Here is a 20,784-nt window from a genome sequence, read left to right as displayed (position 1 = left end):
GTGTTCCCTTGCTTTACCTTGCCGGAGCCTTCACCCTTGTCCATCCCAGCTTTCTCGTCGATGAATAATCAACTGCAATCATGCAGATCCTAACTCTTCTAGGATACCTTTTCCAACTCGAATGGTTTTCACCGATTTTACCCTCCTTGAGATTCTGTATCATTTTCGAGTCTGTACCAAAGGCTTCAACAGGCTTTTATAGACATTTCTGTAGTGTTTCAGGTGGACCCAACTAATCTCACTAGAGAGTGAAATTTTTAGGTTTTCTTTCTTTTGGCATGTCCCCTAACTCAGTGGTAAGCACATAACAGACACTAAATAATTTGTTACAGGGCCCAATCATAACACATCCCTACTTCAAAAATTCTGTAGTTTTAAGGAAATTTTTCTTCAAATTATGATAACTTTTATTGCAGCTATCTAAACTCAACACAAAAACTTCTAAGAGGCTCATAAATCTTAAGTGACCAAATAAGGCAATCAGACAGTTTTAACATAGTTACATATTTTTATTACATAAACATTACAATATTCCTTGTGAGAGCTGGTCTTCAGTTTTGCCTCTTGCTTTTATGGAATGTCAAATGTCTGTAGAAATTGTCTAAGAAGGATTTATGAAACACCCTTGTACCCCCACCAAAAAAGCCTCAATGCCAACATTTTTCCAATCAGATTCCTGAGAAAAAATAATGGGTTTTGTTTATTTTACAGTGTAATGCATAAATTTTCTTTCAAGGTATAAAAAAGGACAGACCTTTAAAATAAGAGTCTCCTTTTGTTTACAAAGTCCTATAAAAATACATTAAGTATGCTCATGTTTGTCCTTTCACTTAATTTTCCAGTTTACTGGAAACAAAAAATAACAATAAGCAAAGATATGCAAAACCACATTAATCCTGTAGCAATATAATGTCTACATCATCATGAACACCTTGCAAAAGTAGCTCTCCTGGGTACGTAACAATCTTTCTTCGTTTTGCAGCTTTGAGAGTTCCCACCAGTGCTTCAAAGAGGTTGGCACATTTGTCGTCTCGGAAGAGGACCCCAAATTTCACACTTAACTTCCCATCAGCATCTAATTTGAGCAAATACAATGTTAGCCAATGCAAAGTCTTACCCCATATATGGCAGATTTACTTAATCAAAAAACATCTAACTATGTGTAAACCAAGATGACAATTTTACAGTTCACACTCATAAATTCAATGCCATCTCTTGCCAGATGTAAAAGTGAAGAAATAAATACAACGTATTTGCACACCTCCTAGCCTTAGGATCATCTGGACAAAGACTAGAAGAACCAAAACTGACTTACAAAAAGTGAATGTGTTACAGTGTTACTACTGTGGACCAATTTCCCTCTGTTTACATTTTGATTTAAAAAAAAAAAAAGATTTACTTATTTATTGGAGTGAAAGAGTGTGTGTGTCCATGTGCTATGTGCATGCGAGCGCATGAGTTAGGGGAGAGGGAGACAGAGACCCCTTCAGCAGGCTCCCCACTGAGAGCAGAGGCCAAAGAAGTGTGGCTTGATCCCAGGACCCTGAGATTATGACCTGAGCTGAAACCAAGAGTCAGACACTTAACTGACTGAGCCATCCAGGTGCCCCTACATGTTTAATTGTGGTGTTGCTGAATCAATTAAAAAAAAGAGAGAGAAAGTTTGGGTCAGGAGCAGCATTTCTCTAAGTGTATTCTAAACACACTCAGAGCCCCAGGGTAGGACTGGTGACCTTAAAAATGAAGATATCTGTATTTACCAGATCTCTAGATTATCCAGTTTGGAGACCAGTTTTTAATATAGATGTTAAAAATTAAGGTAAACCCTAAAAAGAAATGAACCATCAAGCCATGAAAAGATATGGTGGAACCTTAAATATGTACTACTAATAGAAAGAAGGTAATCTGAAAAGGTTATATGCTGTATGATTCCAACTATAGGACATTCTGGGAAAAGCAAAACTATGAAAAAAGACAAAACTAAATAAAAAGATCAGCAGATTTCAGGGGTTGGGGCAGGGGAGAGATGAACAGGCAGAGCACAGAGGATTTTTAGATCAGTGAGTATACTCGGTATACTATAATGATGGACACATGTCATTAAACATTGATCTAAACCCATAGAACATACAACATTAAGAGTGAACCATAAACTATGAACTGTAGTTGATGATATATACATGTAGATGATCAATTATAACCAATGTGGAATTCTGCTGGGGGGTGTTGATAATGGGGGAGGCTATGCATGTGTGGAAATAGCAGGAATACAGGAAATCTCTGTACTTTCCTCTCAATCTTATTGTATTCTGAAACAGCTCTAAAAAAAAAAAAGTCTTTTTTTAAAAAAATGAAATAAATGAAAGGTGAATCTTTGATTAAAAATCCATCAACTGGAAACCTGTAGATAAGAATACTATGAAACACCTCCCTGTTGTTGGTTGATTCCCTTGATCTACCAGGCTAACCTTCTGACTCCCTTCCTTCAGCACCGCTCCACATTCTCCCCTCCAATAGCTGTGCCCGCTCCCAAGGACATGGCCATCCAGTGAGTGGGACTGTTCCTTGGCCAGGGCTTCTTGAGTTCCCATGATCCCCTGCTAGAACTTCTAACCTGAGACTTAGTGTGCTCTGACTATGCTGGGCACTGGAGGCAAGTAGAGAAGTAGAGAATCACTTTCTAGCTTTCAAAGAAATGGCTTCAGTTCCCACGGGGAAATAAGAAATACACACATAATAAGTAAAGAAACAGGACAAAGGAGTATGTGACTGGGTGTCCAGTAAGTAGCCAACATAGGACATCCTGCAGTTTGGAGAAGGGCAGGAGGACTCTGGGCTAGAACGGGAAGGGAAGACTTCCTGAAGGAGGCAGCACCGGTGCTGGCTTTGAAGGGGAGTGAAACATGGAGCTTTTCATTTTTAAAAAAAGATTTATTTTAATTTGAGAGAGAGAGTTGGGGGGGGGGGGGCGCCTAGGGAAAGAATCTTCAAGCAGATTCCCTGCTGAGTATGGAGGCAGAAATGGCGCTTGATCCCACGAGCCATGAGATCATGACCTGAGCGGAAACCAAGAGCTGGATGCTCAAGAGACTGAGCCACCCAGACACCCCCAGGTTACATTTTTTAAAGGCAGAAAAGGCAGAAACCTGGATGTAATCTTGGGAGCTCTGCCCACTCACTCCTCAATCTCATAAGTGATTTCACTTCCTTTGTATCTTCTGTTGCTCTAGCCTCTTCTCCATGGACGATTAATTTCTTGGTTCAGGCCAGAATTGATTCTCATGCAGATAACTGCAAGACTTCCTCTCCAGCCTCCCTTTCTGCATTTTTGTCCCCAATACATCCTCCATATTGGTGCAGAATACAATCTGTGAAAGAAACCTTTAAGATGCAAATCTGTTTGATGCTTATTTTTTTTTTTTTTTTAATAAACTCTACCCCCACGGTGGAGCTTGAACTCAAAACCCTCAGATCAAGAGTAACATGCTCCACACACTAAGCCAGCCAGGTACCCCTGATGGATACTCTCCTACTCTAATCTTTCAGGGGCTCCCTACCACCTTCAAACGCCTTTGGCGTTCCAGATAAGACCCTTCATCCTTGACCCTTACACTCTTTCTTGCCTGGTCTCCTGCCATATCGCTCTATGCACCTCTTGATCCAGTCAAAAATCAATGACTTGCTAGTACCCAAGGTGACATGATAGATCCTGCCCTGGCAGTTTTGCCCATGTGGAGCCCTCTGCCCAGCATCCCAGAGCCCTTTCTCCAGCTAGGTCTTTTTCATCAAGAATGGGCTCAAATGTCACTTCTTCTGAGGGGTACTCTGTGATTCCCTCAGTCATGTCAGTAACTTCTTATACGACTAAGCATATATCAAAGCACTCACCAGCAATTATAGTAATAAGAGCTAATATGTATTGATATGTATTGAGTCCTTACTCTGCTCCTAGAACTAGTCAATGCATTTTATAGTAATTAAAACTCCCTTACTCCTTATTTCATGGAAGGCAAGGAAATTCATTGCAAGAAGCACCATTATTTCATGTTCCACTTAAACTGCCAATTTAACTACAGCACAACATGGATTATAAGATGCATTCTTATTTTAGAGATGTTAAAGTTTGGGGTAAAAAGTGTCTTTGAATCATTGAACTAGAATATTATTAGCCAAATAAGGAAACCAAGGCATAAAAATGGTTACTGATGTGCCCAAGGTCACACGGTAAGTGGTAGGGGAGCTGGGATTCATTCCCAGAGAATCTGACTCCAGAGCCCATGCTCCTAACCAGTTCCCCATACGTGCTTCCAGCTCATTTGTCTGTCTTCCCGCTACCTAGAGAGGCCCACAGGGGCTGAGATGGAATTTTGTTTATTTTCACATGGCCAGCACTTGAGCACAAAGACAGCACTCAAGAAATATTTGTTCAATGAAAGAATTTAAATCTCCAAATAATCTTTATCCACTTAACTTTTTTCCACTGGATGAAAAATGAAAGACTTTAAACAATTTCATTTTAAAAGAAATAGATAAATAGGTTAACTAACTAGAATTAAAGTAAAAATCTAGAGAAAAAGAAAAAGAAATAGATAAAACTAAATTTTTCCATTTCCAGCTTCACCTAATACATTATATTTAGATTAGTCTACAAATGATTCTCCTAAATGCTAATTTAGTCAAAATTATCCCAGACACAACTTACATAATTAACCATAACCTGTTCAGAGATAACTTATCTCCATAGATGCTTTCCAGCTCAAGAAGTCATTCATTTCCAGGAACAGGTAAATAAGGGAGGCTTAGGGAAGCTGCAAAGTTCAAAACATTTCATCCTTACAGAAATGTGATAATTACCGTGTAGTCTTCTAGTTTGTAAAGCTGCTAATTTTAAATGCAGGTTCAGCCTGCCCTACTAGAATAATAACTGTTCTAGGGTAAAGGTCAGAATTTTAAATGCAATTGAAGCTGACCAATAAACACTTGGCTAACATGGAGACAGATTGAGGAGAGAAGAAAATCCTACAAATCACTCAAAAATATATCCATAATATCTTTAATAATCTAAACACTAGTACTACTCCCAAGAGCAACATGACCTCACAGAGGTGGAAAGCTGGAAAAGTAGAAATGAGGAACACGGGTTTCTTTCACTATTGAAAATAAGTTTCACAGGGCACTTGGGTGGCCCTGTCAGGAGGGTGTCTGCCTCTGGCTCAGGTCATGATCCCAGGGTCTAGGGATCGAGTCCTGCATCAGGCTCTCTGCTCAGTGGGGAGTCTGCTTCTCCCTCTCCCTCTCCCTGCTGTGCTCGTGCTCTCCCTCTTTCTCTCTCTCTCTCTCTCTCTTTCAAATACATAAAATCTTAAAAAAAAAAAAAAAAAAAAGAAAAAGAAAAAGAAAAAAAAAGATTTGCAACAACAATGGAGAATTAGTACAGAGGACATTTGATACGAATTGTTCAATGGAATTTTCCAAGTTGGTCTTCTTTCAAGTGATTTGTGATTCAAAAGCAGACTGAGTTAAAAGTGAGAAAATTCACAAGCTATAATGAAAAAACAACTCTAACAAGGTACTTTTTAAAGCTGTTTTTCACTTAAAATGATATAATTTTATTTAATTTTTTATATGATGTAATTTTAAAACTTTGAGTTCCATTATCTTAGTTGTTGCTGAATATGTCTATTGCTCTTACAATTTTCAGAATTTTCCTTCACTCCAGTATATCTTATCTGATATGCACAAATACCTAAAACTACAAACATAATAGTTACTTTAATTACAACTTAGTGCCAATTTCACATGGCACTAATTTCAAGGTAGCTGCTTCTATGTTGCTGAAGACAAAGCTGATTAAAAAAACAAATGTAGAATGAAACTGGACCAGATTCTTACAACATGCCTAAAATAAATTCAAAATGGATGAAAGACCTAAATATGAGACAGGAAACCATCAAAATCCTAGAGGAGAACACAGGCAATATACTTCTTGACTTCAGCCATACAAGTTCTTACTGTGTGCCTCTCAGTTGAGTGTCTGACTTGTGATTTTGTTGTAGGTCATGATCTCAGGGTCATGGGTCAAGTCTGAATCCAGCTCTGTGCTCAGTGGGAAGTTGGCTTGAGATTTTCTCCCTCTTCTTCTTCTTCTGCCCTGCCCCCAGCTTATAAGCTCTCTCTCTCCCCTCTCTCTAAAATAAATCAGAGACACCTGGGTGGCTCAGTCAGTTAAGCCCCTGCCTTTAGCTCAGGTCATGATCCCAGGGTCCTGGAATTGAGTGGAGAGCCTGCTTCTCCCTCTTCCTCTGCCTGCTGCTCTGCCTGCTGCTCTGCCTATTTGTGCACGCTCTCTGGCTCTCTCTCTCTCTCTGTGTCAAATAAACAAATAAAGTCTTAAAAAAAAATCTTAAAAAAAAAACTATGTAAAGGGTTCTTTTAGTTACATGTACATAAATATCTGGTTATACAAAACTCAAGAATTTGGAGAAAATAAAGACAATTAATTTAGTATAATCTGTATCTGAGTCCCTAGTAATTTGGAAGTTTGTAAGACAGTGGCAAGATAAAGCAGAAAATAAACATTTGCCTTTGGTGCAGGTCATGATTCCAAAGTCCTGGGATCAAGCCCTATGTTGGGCTCCCTGCACAGCAGAGAGCCTGCTTCTTCCTTTCCCTTTGCCTGCCATTCTGTCTACTTGTGCTTTTTCTCCATCTCTCTTCCAAATAAAGAAACAAATAATCTAAAAAAAAATAGGAAATAAAAAAAGATAGAGCAAAAAAAATAAATTTTAATAGTGTGACATAAAAATTTGAACACGAGGGGTGCCTGGGTGGCTCAGTGGGTTAAGCCTCTGCCTTTAGCTCAGGTCATGATCTCAGGGTCCTGGGATCGAGTCCCACATCGGGCTTTCTGCTCAGCGGGGAGTCTGCTTCCCTTCCTCTCTCTCTGCCTGCCTCTCTGCCTACTTGTGATCTGTCTGTCAAATAAATAAATAAAATCTTTAAAAAAAAAAATTTGAACACAATTCAATCGCCAGATTTCAATGCAGCCAGACTAAAGAAGCATAGCAATTTTCTTTCCATTCAAGGGTTGATGGAATATCTCAACCATTCCTTGCATCAGAATCACAATACCCCAAAGGCTTTGTCTCCAGAAATCACTCCCCAGCTGAGGGCAGAGCTGTGGTAACTATGTCATGAGGTCCTGGGTGACCCCTTCATAGGCTTCTACCAAAAAATCTGTTCCTACCTGCTCTGAGATAAACTCAGAATACCGTGGCTGTGTTAGAATACTTACTTTTTGAACCCAGACGATGAATTTCCTCCACTAAGAGATTAATTTCGTGATCCACATTCATTGCGGCCTAAGGGAGAAAAAAATGCTATATTATTACCATTTCTATATCCCATTAAGCACATCTTGCTAAATTCAAGGGCCATTTCTTTCTTTCTTTTTTCTTTTTCTTAAGATTTTATTTATTTATTTGACAGAGAGACAGAGTGAGAGAGAACAAGCAGGGAGAGAGGCAGAGGGAGAGGGAGAAGCAGGCTCCCCACTGAGCAGGGAGCCTGACACAGGGCTCGATCCCAGGACCCTGAAATCATGACCTGAGCCAAAGGCAGCCACTTAACCAATTGAGCCACCCACGTACCCCCGCCCCCATGTTGCATTTGTCATTGTTAATTTACCACATCCTTCTTCCTAAAAATACTTGTGTGATGTACAGGACACCAGAACACCTCCATTTCCAATTCTGTCTTTATAATTGCCCCTTTGTGCTGACCCTACTCTTATTCTACACAGGATACTGAGGAGAAGGCAGCACCCACTACTAACCTCTGAGCCCATCCTCAGGATGCTCTGCTCTGCACCCAAAACTCACTGTCCAGAAGCAGAGAAAGACCTAGAATGAATAATGGCAGTGTGACAGCATCCTCTGAGTGGTGGATCCAGGGCGTTATGGGAGCATAAAGGAGGAAGCCACTGAAGATTTTGTAGAGGTCAAGTGGACAAGTAGACAGTTGGAAACAAGTGGACAGGTAGAGTTGACAAAGAGTGCTCTATGAGCGGGGAAGAGTGCATGCAAAAGCACAAAAGCAAGGGAGAAAAATCACAGCACACCTGAGGCAACTAGCTAGAAGCTGGAGTACCAAGAGAAAGGAACACACTTCCAACCTTCCCAGAGCCTGCGGTCTGGTGGGGAAAGAAGACCAATACAGGGCAACCTGAATTCTGTCAGGTTAGCACCATGATGCCCATGGGTCACACACAGGGCAAAGCATCCTTCCCTGGGCAGTGCCCAGTACAGCCTGACTGCAGTGGAGAGAGCTAGGGGTAAGGACCAGTCATCTCCAATGGGGAGGAGTCCAGGACTAACAGGAGCTATGAGACTTCCCTTGGTTCTCTAGGTCCTCTCCAGCCTGGGTTCCGCACACTGTCGTAGCCTCCTCCACTCTACTCCCTTGAGCTCAGAGCTGCAGCTCCATGGACTTTCTTTTTGTTCCTCAAACACCCCGGGCTCTCCCACCTCCAACCTTCACACATCCTGAGTTTTTGACCCAGGTTAGTGCTATTCCTCTTTCTTGCAGCTAACTCCCACACATCCAGTTCCAACTTAGATTTGACTTCCTCCAGGAAGCCTGCCCTGAAACCCTGGGGGAGGAGCCCTCCCCCATACCACTGTGCACTCTCTCCATTGCACTTGGCTGGAACTATCAGTTTCTCGGCTTTCACCATGAGATGGTAAAGACCTTCGACGCAGGAATCTGACTATAATGTTTACTGCTGGGTGACATCTGGCACCAAGAGCACAGTCTCAATAAATACTGGTTTCAGGGACACCTGGGTGTCTCAGTGGATTAAAGCCTCTGCCTTGGCTCAGATCATGATCCCAGAGTCCTGGGATCAAGCCCCACATCCTGCTTTCTGCTCAGTGGGGAGCCTGCTTCTCTCCCCCCACCCCACCCCACCCTGCCTCTGCCTGCCTCTCTGCCTACTTGTGATCTCTGTCTGTCAAATAAATAAATAAAATCTTTTAAAAAAAATACTGGTTTCAAGCTGAAAGGACAAGAGCATGGAGGGGGATGAAACTCTGTCTGTGGAAACTGTCACCACAAAGTTGCTGATTTGGAGCAAGAGTGTTCAGAGACAGAAAAGAGAGGTAAAGGGGCAAACACCTACAGAAAGGAAGGGGGAGCAAGAAATAGGGAAAGAGCAGGTGGATGTGGAGGAGAGAATGCCAGCCACGCAGGGTCAAAGAAGTAAAGGCGGTAGAGAGTTTCCTTATAAAGGCAGTAACTCAGGGAAAATGGAACAGGAGAGTCAAAGTATGAGCGAATGACAGAAGAATATGCGTCAATTCGGGTCTGTTTCCCAAACAAATAAGGGACTAAAAAAGAGGGGTTGTATGAATTGTTTACTTTCGAGTGATGATTTGGAAGAAACAATTGTATCCAGACAGATTGTAACTAATTCCCAGTAACCTTGAAAAAGAAGAATGAAATCCAAGTTTATGTGATACTGACCGGTACCCCAGGTTTTCCATCAGTTCCTAATTGAAAGCACCCTTACTATCTGCTATGTTATTTGTGCAAATATTATAATTTAAGAAGTGTTTATTGTGGCAATAGCTCTTTCTGCCTATGGGTCCTATTTCCGTGCTTTAATAAAACTACCTTTTCCACCAAAAAAAAAAAAAAAAAAAAAAAATCTTTATTACAGTGAGATGCAAAGATGCAAAATCTTGGGTCAATGCATCTACATAAAAATCAGTATCAAAAATTAGTTTCCAAATATTGAGAGCTTTGTGTTGGTCAAATTACATCCATAACATTATATTCAATTTGAGATAATTTGAGAGATGCTAAAAAGTTAAAATATAATCAGAAGGCACAACAGAAAGATAAACCATGAAAATAATAGTAGAAAAAAACCCCTATAGATGTTAGTGTGATGGACAGGTGACATTTTTACTTACCTAGCTCCATTCCCCACTCTGGCTCAAGAAGTCTAATTTTTGTTTGGGTCCAGTCTTTTCCTTCCTGTTCTAAACCAATGGATTTCAGTAGAGCCTCACCCTAAATTCCAGGAGTAGGTCAGAGCCAGAATAATTGATTTGGGGCATAAGGTCTGTGATCCCATCCTAAACAACGAGGTTCAACCCTCAGACTTTGCCAGATCAGTAAAACAACATTTTCCTATTAGGTTCTAAGATGTCAGTTTAGAGTTCCTAATGTAAACTATGACCATGTGAAAAGAGCCTTTCAGGAATGAAGTTAACACTAAGAAAAGCCCAGCCATGTTACAATGATTGTGTCTATATATACGACCCTGGCCTTTCCGGTTGCATGAACCAATCAGTCTTTTCTGGTTTTGCTTGTGCTGGTTTGATTGAGTTTCTGTTACCTCTACTCTAAGGAATCTTGAGCCATAAAGTCAGTCTAGAGAGGACCTGCAACTATTTTCTTTAAATTAAAGCTTCTTTTATGTATTTATGTGGTAGCATTGTTTCATGCTGCTGTATCAGGTAGGATAGATAGATGTAATAGACAGATTTGGGAGCCATATAAGAAAGGAATTTCCTAACAATCAAAACTGTCTAGGAATGAATAAAGTTTGTAGCTGTTACTGACAACACTGATGCAAGTAGTATAGATCTGTGAGGGTCAGTGAGGAAATTAGCCTAAACGGAAGGGAGAATGAAATGTCCAAGGGGATTATGGTCCTCTCCAATTCTCAGGTTTTCTGTTATTCTCCAACTCTGAACATTTATCTCTTTAAAACTGCCTCCCCCAAATCAGCAGCACACTTCAGACCTAGCTCTCCTTTAATAATGACACTCAAAGAGGAAACGCCACTATTAAGTAGTGTGAAAACCTGCATAATGTTAAGCAGATATAGGCAGATCCAATTTAAAGAAAGAAGGCAACCAGCATCTTTATAATTAGTTACACACAAGACTCCTTATCTGTGTTAATCCTAAGAAACCTTGCAAAGTATGCATTATTTAAATACATTTTACAGGGGACACTGGGTGGCTCAGTTGGTTAAGCTTTTGCCTTTGGCTCGGGTCATGATCCCAAGATCCTGGGATTGAGTCCCACATTGGGCTCCCTGCTCAGCAAGGAGTCTGCTTCTCCCTCAGCTCCCCTACCTCTGCGCCAGCACCCACTCCCACCTGCACTCTCTCAAATGTATAAATAAAAATCTTAAAAGGGGGAGTCATCTGGGTGCCTCATTGGGTTAAGCATCTGCCCTCAGCTCAGGTCATAATCCCAGGGTCCTGGCATGAAGCCCCTGGCATCTTCTCCCTCTCCCTCTGCTGCTCCCCTCACTTATGCTCTCCCTCTCTGCCAAATAAATAAATAAATAAAATATTTAAAATAAAATATTTTAAAACACCCATTTATGGATAATGAAACTGGGTCAGAGAACTCACAATTAAATGCTGTTTTACATCATTCTATTTTTTTCTTTTCCTCTTCCTCATCTTCTTCCCAGTCATTATGCAAAGTGTGCTAAATATAATAGTGAGTTGTGTTTGTATGGAATATTACATGCTAAGTACACACCAAGGCAGAATAGTTACAAAGCAAGAAAGGCTCCCAGCCCGGACCCATGCAAGTAGGAAAACAACAGACTTAGGAACTACTGCTAGCACACTTAATTTGGCATGATTTATTTATTCATTTTATTATTTAGCGGGGACAAAGCAGGGCAATACTCATTGTTGTTACACAATCCTTAAGGCCCATGACATTGTACAAAATACAGAAGGCTGGGACCAGAATAAGCAGCAAGATGAAGAACAATGGAAAGAGGCCATCCGTAGAGCAAGTCTAAGGGGAAGAAAGATTTTCAGTGGGAGCTCAAGACAAGGCGGTGGCAAATGCTCGTCGGGTCCTCTAACTGTGTAAGGATCTAATTAGGCATTGTGCGTGGGAATCACAAAGAAAGCGGAATGTCAGGGAATTGGGCCATATCCCGAAATGCTCCACCATCAATACACACTTAAGAATATATTTTAGGGCCTTTTTATAGTTTTTGTTTCGTTTTGTTTAAGTTTAGAGGCGATACATGGAGATTTTCGAACGTTCGAGGAATAAAGCCTGCTGGAGTGGGGACGCCTGGGAATCAGCAGCCTGCGCCGCACCCACTCCCTGGGGCTGGCCACGTTTCTCAGCTGTCCTTGCAGTCTCTGACTAGCAGCTGGTGTGGGTCAAGGGATGACTTGGGTTCCTTCCTGCCTGCCCGCTGGCGCGCACACGCTCCATATTTGGTCATCCCTGCTCCAAGTTTGGGAGCTGGCCCGGAAGGGGTCCCAAGCTCCTGCCCCTTGCAGGCCACCACATGGTCACCACCCGCACCAGTGCAGGGTTAGGGAGCGCAGGACTGGGGGCGCCGAGGCCGCATGGCGGGCTCCGGGGCTGCCCCCGATGGAAGGGCCGCGTCCCAGAAGCCTTTGTCTCCGCTGGTCCCGCGCCAGCGCCGCCCGCCCGCGCTCCCCAGTGGCCGGTGCGCCCCAGCGAGCTGCGAAAGCCAGCACCCCAACCGGGAGACGGAAATGGACTGATCCCGGGGCTCCCCGAACCCCTAGAGTCTCTCACCACCCCCACCCTCCACCCCCACGATCTGGAGCGTAGGGTGCCGCACCCCACCGCCCGCGCCGCGGGCTCCCCGGTGCGGGGGCCACCGCAGTCTCCCGGGGAAGCCTCGCCCCTCGCGCCGATCCCTTCCCTGCCCGGCAGTGCAGAACGCGCCCCCGCGCCACCTGCAAGGGCAAAGCCGCCGAGCCGCACCGCAGAGGAAACCTTCGCCTCGCCGCCGGCTTCCCGGTCGCCCCGGGCCGGCACAATGTCACGTGAGCCGATGCGGAAGTCGGCGGGAGACGCGGGGGCGTGAGGGCGCGCCCACCTGGCCCCCAGCGCGGGGTCTCAGCCCAATTCCAGTAGCAATCTCCACGCGCCTCGGCGCCTCCCGGCCCCATCTCCCCACCCGCAGCCCCCGATCGCCCGTCCGCCTGCCCTCCACCGGACACCTCCGTCGGTCCTTTACACCTGCCTGTCACCTTCCCGAGAGACCCACTCACCTATCCGCCTCTTTCTCTTTTCCTCGGGAAAGCTGGGGCAGCGGCGGTCCGGACCCGGTTAACGGCTTCAACACACCGAGGAGGAAGAGGCTGAGGAAGGAAGTGACTGAGGCAGAAAAGAAAGGCTGGTGTGGAGGAGGGGGGTGGGAGGTAAGAGTTTAAGCGCTCGAGGAAGGGGCCGCCCACGCTCCCAGGGACGAGCCTATGAGGAGGAAACTCAGCGGAGGAGACGCCCGGGAAGCGGGCCGACTCCAGGCAGGTGGCAGGACGCCCGAGGCTTCTAGGAATAGGACTCGAACTTCGAGAACTGCCACCTTTGCCCTGAGCCACTCGGTGCCGATGATCCCCAACCCCCGCCTCTGATCCTGGCCATAGATTTCCTGCCAGGATCTCCTAACGTTAGAAATGAAGCGCCCCCAATGTGATGACTGCTGGGGTCTAGAAGGAACGTGACCTTGGTTCTGTATGCCAGGAGCAGGGGTCTCCGTAAAACTACGAAATGGCACAGTCTGATTTGGGGCGGGGGGGGGGGAAGCGCTCTTAAAAACCAACTTGTTCTATTGCAAAGAAATTTTACTTGGACAATGCTAGTTCTTGATCCTGAGTGAACATAACTTTCTTCTCTTCTTCATTCATTATTTCCTACATTTAACTGCATAGTTCAATAGAGCTATTTATACTTCCTTTATTTTAGTCACTGTTATTTTACGCAGTGTGTTTTACTCGCACGCCAAAGAGAGAAAGAAGAGAGATGCTTGCTATACCCAGAATCCCTTTAAAAAGGAAACTGAGGCTCTGCTGAAATGGCTCAAACTATTCCTAAGGCGAAGGTTGCACAAATAACCAAAAAAAGCACCACACACCCCCTGATAGCTGATTAGATTAAGGGTAATCATTTGACCCAAGGGCACACAATCCATAAACTGGCCGTCATCCTAGAAGGTGACCTGGAACAAGCAATTCACAGCAAACTGGGATGCTGATAATTAAGCCAATAGGATTCTCCCCTGGAAATTGAAAGAAGAGAGCACAGAATGGGCTATGCCATAGAAAAGCTGAAGCTGAGAGAGCTTGAGGCTGGAGTAGAGAAAATGGGCCTCCAGAAAGCAAAACACTGGAGTAAGCAGAAACCCCCTGGGATGAAGTGGGGGGCAGGTGGGGGGGGGCAGAAATGGTAGAAGCAAACTCTAAGTGAAGCTGAGACCCAGGGATGGAAATAAGAGCAACAAACCCCTGCTCCCCAGGGGGGTATTAGTACCCAGGTCCCGAAGGCCACACTGGATCCATCCACTTTCCAAACTTTCCAAACTGTATTCTAGTTACCCTTTCATAGTAAACACCTACCACTCTGGGCATCACTTTGAATGGGTCTCTGTTCCCTACCACCAAAAGATTCTGATTCAGCTTATGTTTCCCATATCAGATGAAGTATACGGTGACTCTGAGATCCTTTGGGGCCTTTTTCTCACTAAAAAACAAAGTTCAAAAGCCACACTTTAATATCTTTCAAAGTCAACATAATGCAAAATTATAATTTAAGAAATTAACCTGTTTAGCAGTTCTCCAAGCAAGACTTGGCTCTTCGGCCTGTGGCCGTGGTCATACTTCTTCATCTGGATAATATCCAGTGAAATGAATAATCAGTCTGTAGTGTGCTACCCATTACAATTAAGTAATTACTGTTTCACAGGACTCTAATAGTGGGCAAAAAGGAAATGTTTCACCTAAACAAGGAAAAGTCCCTATTCATATAAAAATGGATAGTCTTTATACATATGCTACACGAAGTGTAACATAAACTTCATGTGCATCTATAAGGAATTACAATTCAAGAAAGTTGTTTTTGATTAAAAATATTAAAATACTTGCCAATTCATATTTTCAATTCATACCCATTTTCAATTCATACGTAATTCCTATTATTTCCATTTCTATAAAGACATTTGCCATTTTTTCTTCTCTTAGGAATGTTATCATCATGTAGCTAAACGATGTACAAATATAACTTAAAAAACAGACAAAAAATTTAACTTAAAAAGAAAAAAAATAAGTTTATTAAACAGTTAAGAAGTATTTATTAAATATCGAGGATATACCAGCATCAATGTGTCAGTATTGGAGCATATAAAGTAGCCTACAGCATGATTTTGTCAAGAAGAACTTTCAGGGCACCTAGGTGGCTCAGTGGGTTAAGCCTCTGTCTTTGGCTTGGTCATGATCTCATGGTCCTGGGATCAAGGCCTGCATGGGGCTCTCTGCTCAGCTGGGAGCCTGCTTCCCCACCTGCCTGCCACTCTGCCAAATTGTAATCTCTTTCTCTGTCAAATAAATAAGTAAATAAAATCTTTTAAAAAAAAGAAGAAGAAGAAGAAGAAGAAGACAAAGAAGAAGAAGAAGAAGAACTTTTAGTCAAGTACATATGAAATATTAAGACGGGGGCACCTGGTTGATTGGGCATCTGCCTTCGGTTCAGGTCATGGTCCCAGGGTCCTGTGATGGAGCCCCACTTTGGGCTCCCTGCTCAGTGGGGAGCCTGCTTCTTCCTCTTCTGCTTCCCCTGCTTGTGTTCTGTCTCTCTCTTTCTTGCTCTTTCTCTCTGTCCATCTCTCAAATAAATAAATAAATAAATAAGAAATATTAAGGCAATCTTTATCCATTTATTTAATTGCAAAATATAGACCAGGACTGTCCAATAGAAATATAATTGTGAGCCACATATGTAATTTAAAATTTTGTATTAGCTATGTTAAAAAATGTGAAATTAACTTTAATTATATGTTCTAACCCAGTATATGCAAAATACTGTCATTACCACCTATAAAACTTATTAATGAGATATTATACATTCTTTGCTTTGTATTAAGCCTTTGAAGTCTACAGTTTATTTTACACTTATAGTACATTTCAGGGACTCAGTAGCCTTATATGGCTAGTGGCTATTGTTTTAGTCAGTGCAGCTATAGACAATTCCAGAATAAAGCATGACATATATGCTAATAATTTCACTTAAGAAATTACATGGTCCTGGAATGAGAGAAATTATAATTATATTTAAAGTTCATGACAAATTGAGGTATTCATTTTAAGCACACAGTTTTCTCCATTGTAATTGTAATGAATAGAAAGCACTACTTGTAAGAAATCTTGAGGATAGCAATTCTAACCCGAGTATATGCCCAAGAGAAGGCACAAAAATTCATCAAATGATATGACAGAAATAGTCACAATAGCACTATTCATAATATTTTTAAAATAAAGCTACCTAAATGTCTAATAACATTGGGATAGTTAATAAATTGTGGTATATTTTAAGCTGGAAAATAATTCACCAAGGAAAAGACACGACCAGTAACTACATGCACCAATATAGATGAACCTCATAAACATGATATTGAGTGAAATGCTCCTGACTAATCCTCTTTTTACATAAAGTGTTAAAAGTAGGCAAAACTAATCAGTGGTATTAAAAGTTAGGGTAGTGGTTATCTCTGCTGGGTGGTGGGGTCACTAAAAGGGGGCATGACAGGGGCCTTCAGGGTGGTGATGATGCTCTGCTTCTTGATCTACTCACTGGTTAAACAGATTTTTATTTGGCGAAGTCACTAAGCTTGACACTATTTTTTTTTCTCTTGTGACTGTATTCTTTCTTAATAAAACACTAAAATAAAACATTAAACATTTAAAAAATTAAAAATATATAAAGAATAGAAGATCTTGACCAAGCAAGGCCTATTCCAGGATGTATGGATTATTCAACAACATCCAAAAATTTAAAAGTTCCCTATGGATAAGAGTCTTTAAGTTTTATCTCGTTCTGTAAGTGAGATTTCTCAGTTGGACCATTATTCGATTTCAAATTGTCATCACATTGTGCTCATGTTAGTTTTAAAGATGATAGTATTATTAATGGTGATTGCATGTCTTGGGCATTAATTCGGGATCCAATTGTGGTACTATTTGAGCGATTTGGGTGACACAAAAAAGTAAAAGTAAAGTAAAAGTAAAAATTTGTGCCCTCAAGAAGTAATGGAAAAGAATTATGTATCATAATCAAGGGGGATTTATTCCAGGAATGCAAAATAGGCTCAACAAATGGAAAATAATCAATAGACTACAATATATTAATAGAATGGAGGGAGAAATCCATGTAATCAACTCAGTAGATGGGAAAAAAGCATTTGCTAAGACACAGCACTCTTCTGCAATAGAAACCCTCAACAAACTAGGAAAAGAAGAGAATTTTCTTAACCTAGTAGCAATAAGGGCAACCACAAAAACTCATAGCTAGCATCATACTTAATTGTGAAAAGCTGAAAGCATGTTTCCTATGATCAGGAACAAGACAAGAATGTCTGCTAAAGAAAACACTGAAAAAGCTATTAGAGACAATAAACCAGTTCAGCAGGGTTACAGGGTATATCAATGTAAAAACCAGTTGTATTTCTTTTTTTAAGATATTTTTCTTTTTCCCTTTTAAACAATATTTTAGTTACTTATTTGAGGTCGAGAGAGAGAGAGAGAGCATGAGCAAGAGGGAGGGGAAGAGGGACAAGCAGATTCCCCACTGAGCAGGGAGCCCTAGGACGCAGGGCTCCATCCCAGGACCCTGAGACCATGACCTGAGCCTAAGGCAGAGGCTTAATCAACTGAGCCACCAAGACACCCATTTAGTTGTGTTTCTATATACTAGCAATGAATAATCTGAAAATGAAACTAAGAAATAAATTCTGTTTATAGTAAGGTGAAAAGAATAAAAATCTTAGGAATAAGTTTAAAGAAGCACAAAACTTGTACACTTGTACAAAATATTGTTGAGAGAAAAAATTTTGAAGAACTAAGTAAACAGAAAACCACCCTGTATTCATAGATTGGAAGGTTTAATATGTGCAGATGGCAATATTTCCCCAAATGATCTACAGATTGAAGGCAATCCCTATCAAAATTGTAACTTTTTTTTTTTAACATGCTGATCGAGCCAAAAGAATCTTGAAAAAGAAGATAAAAATTTGGAGGACTCACGTACCCTGATTTGAAAGCTTGCTACAAACCGATAGTAAGTAATGTAAAACTTACTACAAAGGTACAGTAAGTGGTACTAAGATATATAGAAAATGGAATAGAATTTACAGTCCAGAAATAAACTCATCCATGTATGGTCAATTGATTCTTTTTGTAAGGGTGCCAAGACCATTCAATGGGGAGAGAATGGTATTTTCAACAAATGGTACTGGGCCACTGGAAATCCATAAGGAAAATAATTACTTGGATCCCTCTTTCATATAATATGCAAAACTTAAAATGGATCAAAGACATAAATGTAGGAGTGGAAACTATACACCTCTTAGAACACATAGGTGTAAATTGTCATGACCGGGATCAGGCCACATTTTCTTACATATAACACCTAAAGCACAAGCAAACAAAGGAAAAATAGATAACCGGAATCTCATAAAAATGAGAAATGTCTATGCATCAAAGGACAGCATCAAAAGTAAAATCTGGGACAGCCCTAGTCAATTTAGGACAACTGGTCACCCTATCCATAGTTCAGCCTTCTCTTGTAGATTTCTTTCATTTGGTTTTCGGTTCTTCCACGTTCTTTTTCCTGAGTCTTTGTTGCAGCTCCAGGAAGAGAGAGACTACATTATCCTTTATTGAGCCTGGGCCAAATGGTCTGTGTTGCCAGGTGAGAGTTAAAATTTCAAGATCATTGAAATGAGTCACAAAAGATTAAATGCTGTGTGCCAAGAGCACCCAGACCAGCAGCTGAAGTGATCACGGTGATGTCAGATGGCAAGGTGGGCACTGAGAAATGTGATTTCTAGACCAAACATCCAAGGTGTTGTCTGAGGGTTACCAAGGCCTGGTGTGAAAGAGGTTAAGGCACAGAGAATGACAGTGGTAGTAACTTAGCTACACATGAGAATCACTTACCAACCTTTAAGAAGTAGTGCCCAGGACCTACTTAAGCTAATTAAATCGTAATCTCTGTGACATCAATGTTTGAAGGTCCCAAGCTGATTCTGATGTGCAGTCAAGGTTGAGAACCACTGGTCTGGTCAAGCCTGGGAAGCCAGCAGCCAGAGAAATCTTGCAGCAGCAGTTGCTCCAAGGAGTTCCAAGGAACTTTAGTTTTTCAGCTGCTACAGCTACTACTGTCTTTTTAGTTGATCCCATAGAATGTAAAGGATCTGTTTAGTCTCTGCCCAGGCTTTGTCATTCATGTTGACTGTGGTAGGAGGACTTTCCTAGGATGATCAGAGGAAAATCTGATATTGAGGCAGGGTAGGGACTCGGCAACATTGTAAGACTTGGAAGGTGCTCAGGAAGGTCTCTTTTTCCCAAAGTGTCTCCTTTATCACCATAATTTATGCCTGAAATTCCAACCAGCATAGGTTGCTTTAGTACAGAAGTTGCAAATTCAAATGCCTCTAGAGACAGGCAAATGAATGCAGTCTTTAAGTATTTTAGTTTCAGGTTCTTGAAAAAGTATCTAACTACCCAGTTTGGATTGATAATTATTGATTAATACCTCCAGTTAAATCTGGTGTGTCCAGCTATTATGACTACTGATTCCAAAACCTGCAAATGAGGTAATTTCTCTATCGAGGAGCTATGGGAGAGGAATCACTCCCAAAATACGTCTACCATAAACAATAGCAACTCCATAGATCTGCCTTGTACAATAATTACCTACTAGCCCCGTATGGATATTTTCATTTATATTTAAATTAATCGAAATGAAATAACATTAAAAATTCAGATCTTTGGTCACAGTAGCGTCATCTCAAGTGTTCAACGGCCACAAGTGGTTAACACCTATGATCTTGTATGGCACAGAACATTTCTGTTTTCCCAGAAAGTTCTATTGGACAGAGCTGTTATAGATGAACCCCCCCCCCAAAATCAACAAACTTTCTCCCCACTCCTAAGCCCACAACCAAAAAAAAATTTTTTTGCAAATTACTTCTGTTCTAGGCCTCCTACTTTTCTGACAAGAAACCTAAGTGCTCACCTCAAAATGATTAATCCTCTGGGTCATTCACAGTTCCTTCCCATGATCCTCTATCCTGCTGCTTGCTTGGGCTTTTGTTTTCTTTTCTTCTCAACAAATTTCTTCAAGGAACACTTTCAACTTGCCACTGCAATCCCGCACCATCCAAAATTTATTTTTCTACTTGTAATCTGGCTTTTGCCTTCATTCTTTTACTAAAGCTACTCTCTCTAGTCTAAGGTCACTAATGACTCCCAACTGGCAAACACAATGACCTGCTCCCAGTTCTCACTGCCATGCAGCTCTCTGTAGCACTTGGCATTGTCACCAATCCCCTTGGCTGTGATTGTGATCATTACCCAGTAAGGGAGAGTAAATGGCTCAGGTGTACCATCTGCTTGAAGTCTAGGCTGCTGGAAATCAGGAAGAAGTGGACCCCTCAGACTGGATGCCAGGGAGCAAGCAGGAGGCGGAGGGGATGAAAGAAGCAGGGTCGACTAATGTCTCCTGGGAAGGAAGTGATATTGTAAGGCTGAATGCAAAAGAAGCGCAACTAGAGAGGTTTGGAGTTGGGAGTTCTGGTCCAGAGGTTGCAACCAGGAGAGAAGATGATACATGGTTGTGTGCCCAGCACACCAAACACTAACTAAACATTAACAGAGCAGAACTGGCTCTCCCCCCACCCCCATCCCCTCACTGTACACT

At 41.8% G+C, this 20,784-nt stretch overlaps 1 protein-coding gene across 3 annotated transcripts; it reads right to left on the bottom strand.

Annotated features, from left to right (window-relative positions):
• Positions 1 to 488: 488 nt before the first annotated feature.
• Positions 489 to 13,326, bottom strand: ABRACL (ABRA C-terminal like). Of its 3 annotated transcripts, none has more exons than XM_059399192.1 (3): positions 13,086 to 13,326; positions 7,295 to 7,361; positions 489 to 1,075 (listed from the first exon to the last, which is right to left on the bottom strand). In XM_059399192.1, exons 2-3 carry the CDS (start codon positions 7,353 to 7,355, stop codon positions 891 to 893), a joined length of 246 nt encoding a protein of 81 aa, XP_059255175.1. In that variant the 5' UTR covers positions 7,356 to 7,361; positions 13,086 to 13,326; the 3' UTR covers positions 489 to 890. The 3 variants fall into 3 exon arrangements, with proteins under 3 accessions (XP_059255175.1, XP_059255173.1, XP_059255174.1); XM_059399190.1 differs by lacking the exon at positions 13,086 to 13,326 and adding an exon at positions 12,768 to 12,872; XM_059399191.1 differs by lacking the exons at positions 489 to 1,075; positions 13,086 to 13,326 and adding exons at positions 2,923 to 3,368; positions 12,768 to 13,075.
• Between the last annotated feature and the right edge of the window lie 7,458 nt (positions 13,327 to 20,784).

The sequence above is a fragment of the Mustela nigripes genome, chromosome 5 (assembly GCF_022355385.1).
Source record: "Mustela nigripes isolate SB6536 chromosome 5, MUSNIG.SB6536, whole genome shotgun sequence".
NCBI lineage: Eukaryota > Metazoa > Chordata > Mammalia > Carnivora > Mustelidae > Mustela > Mustela nigripes.
The sequence above is the reverse complement of the archived record's forward strand: the minus strand, read 5'-3'. Positions and strand labels throughout refer to the sequence as shown.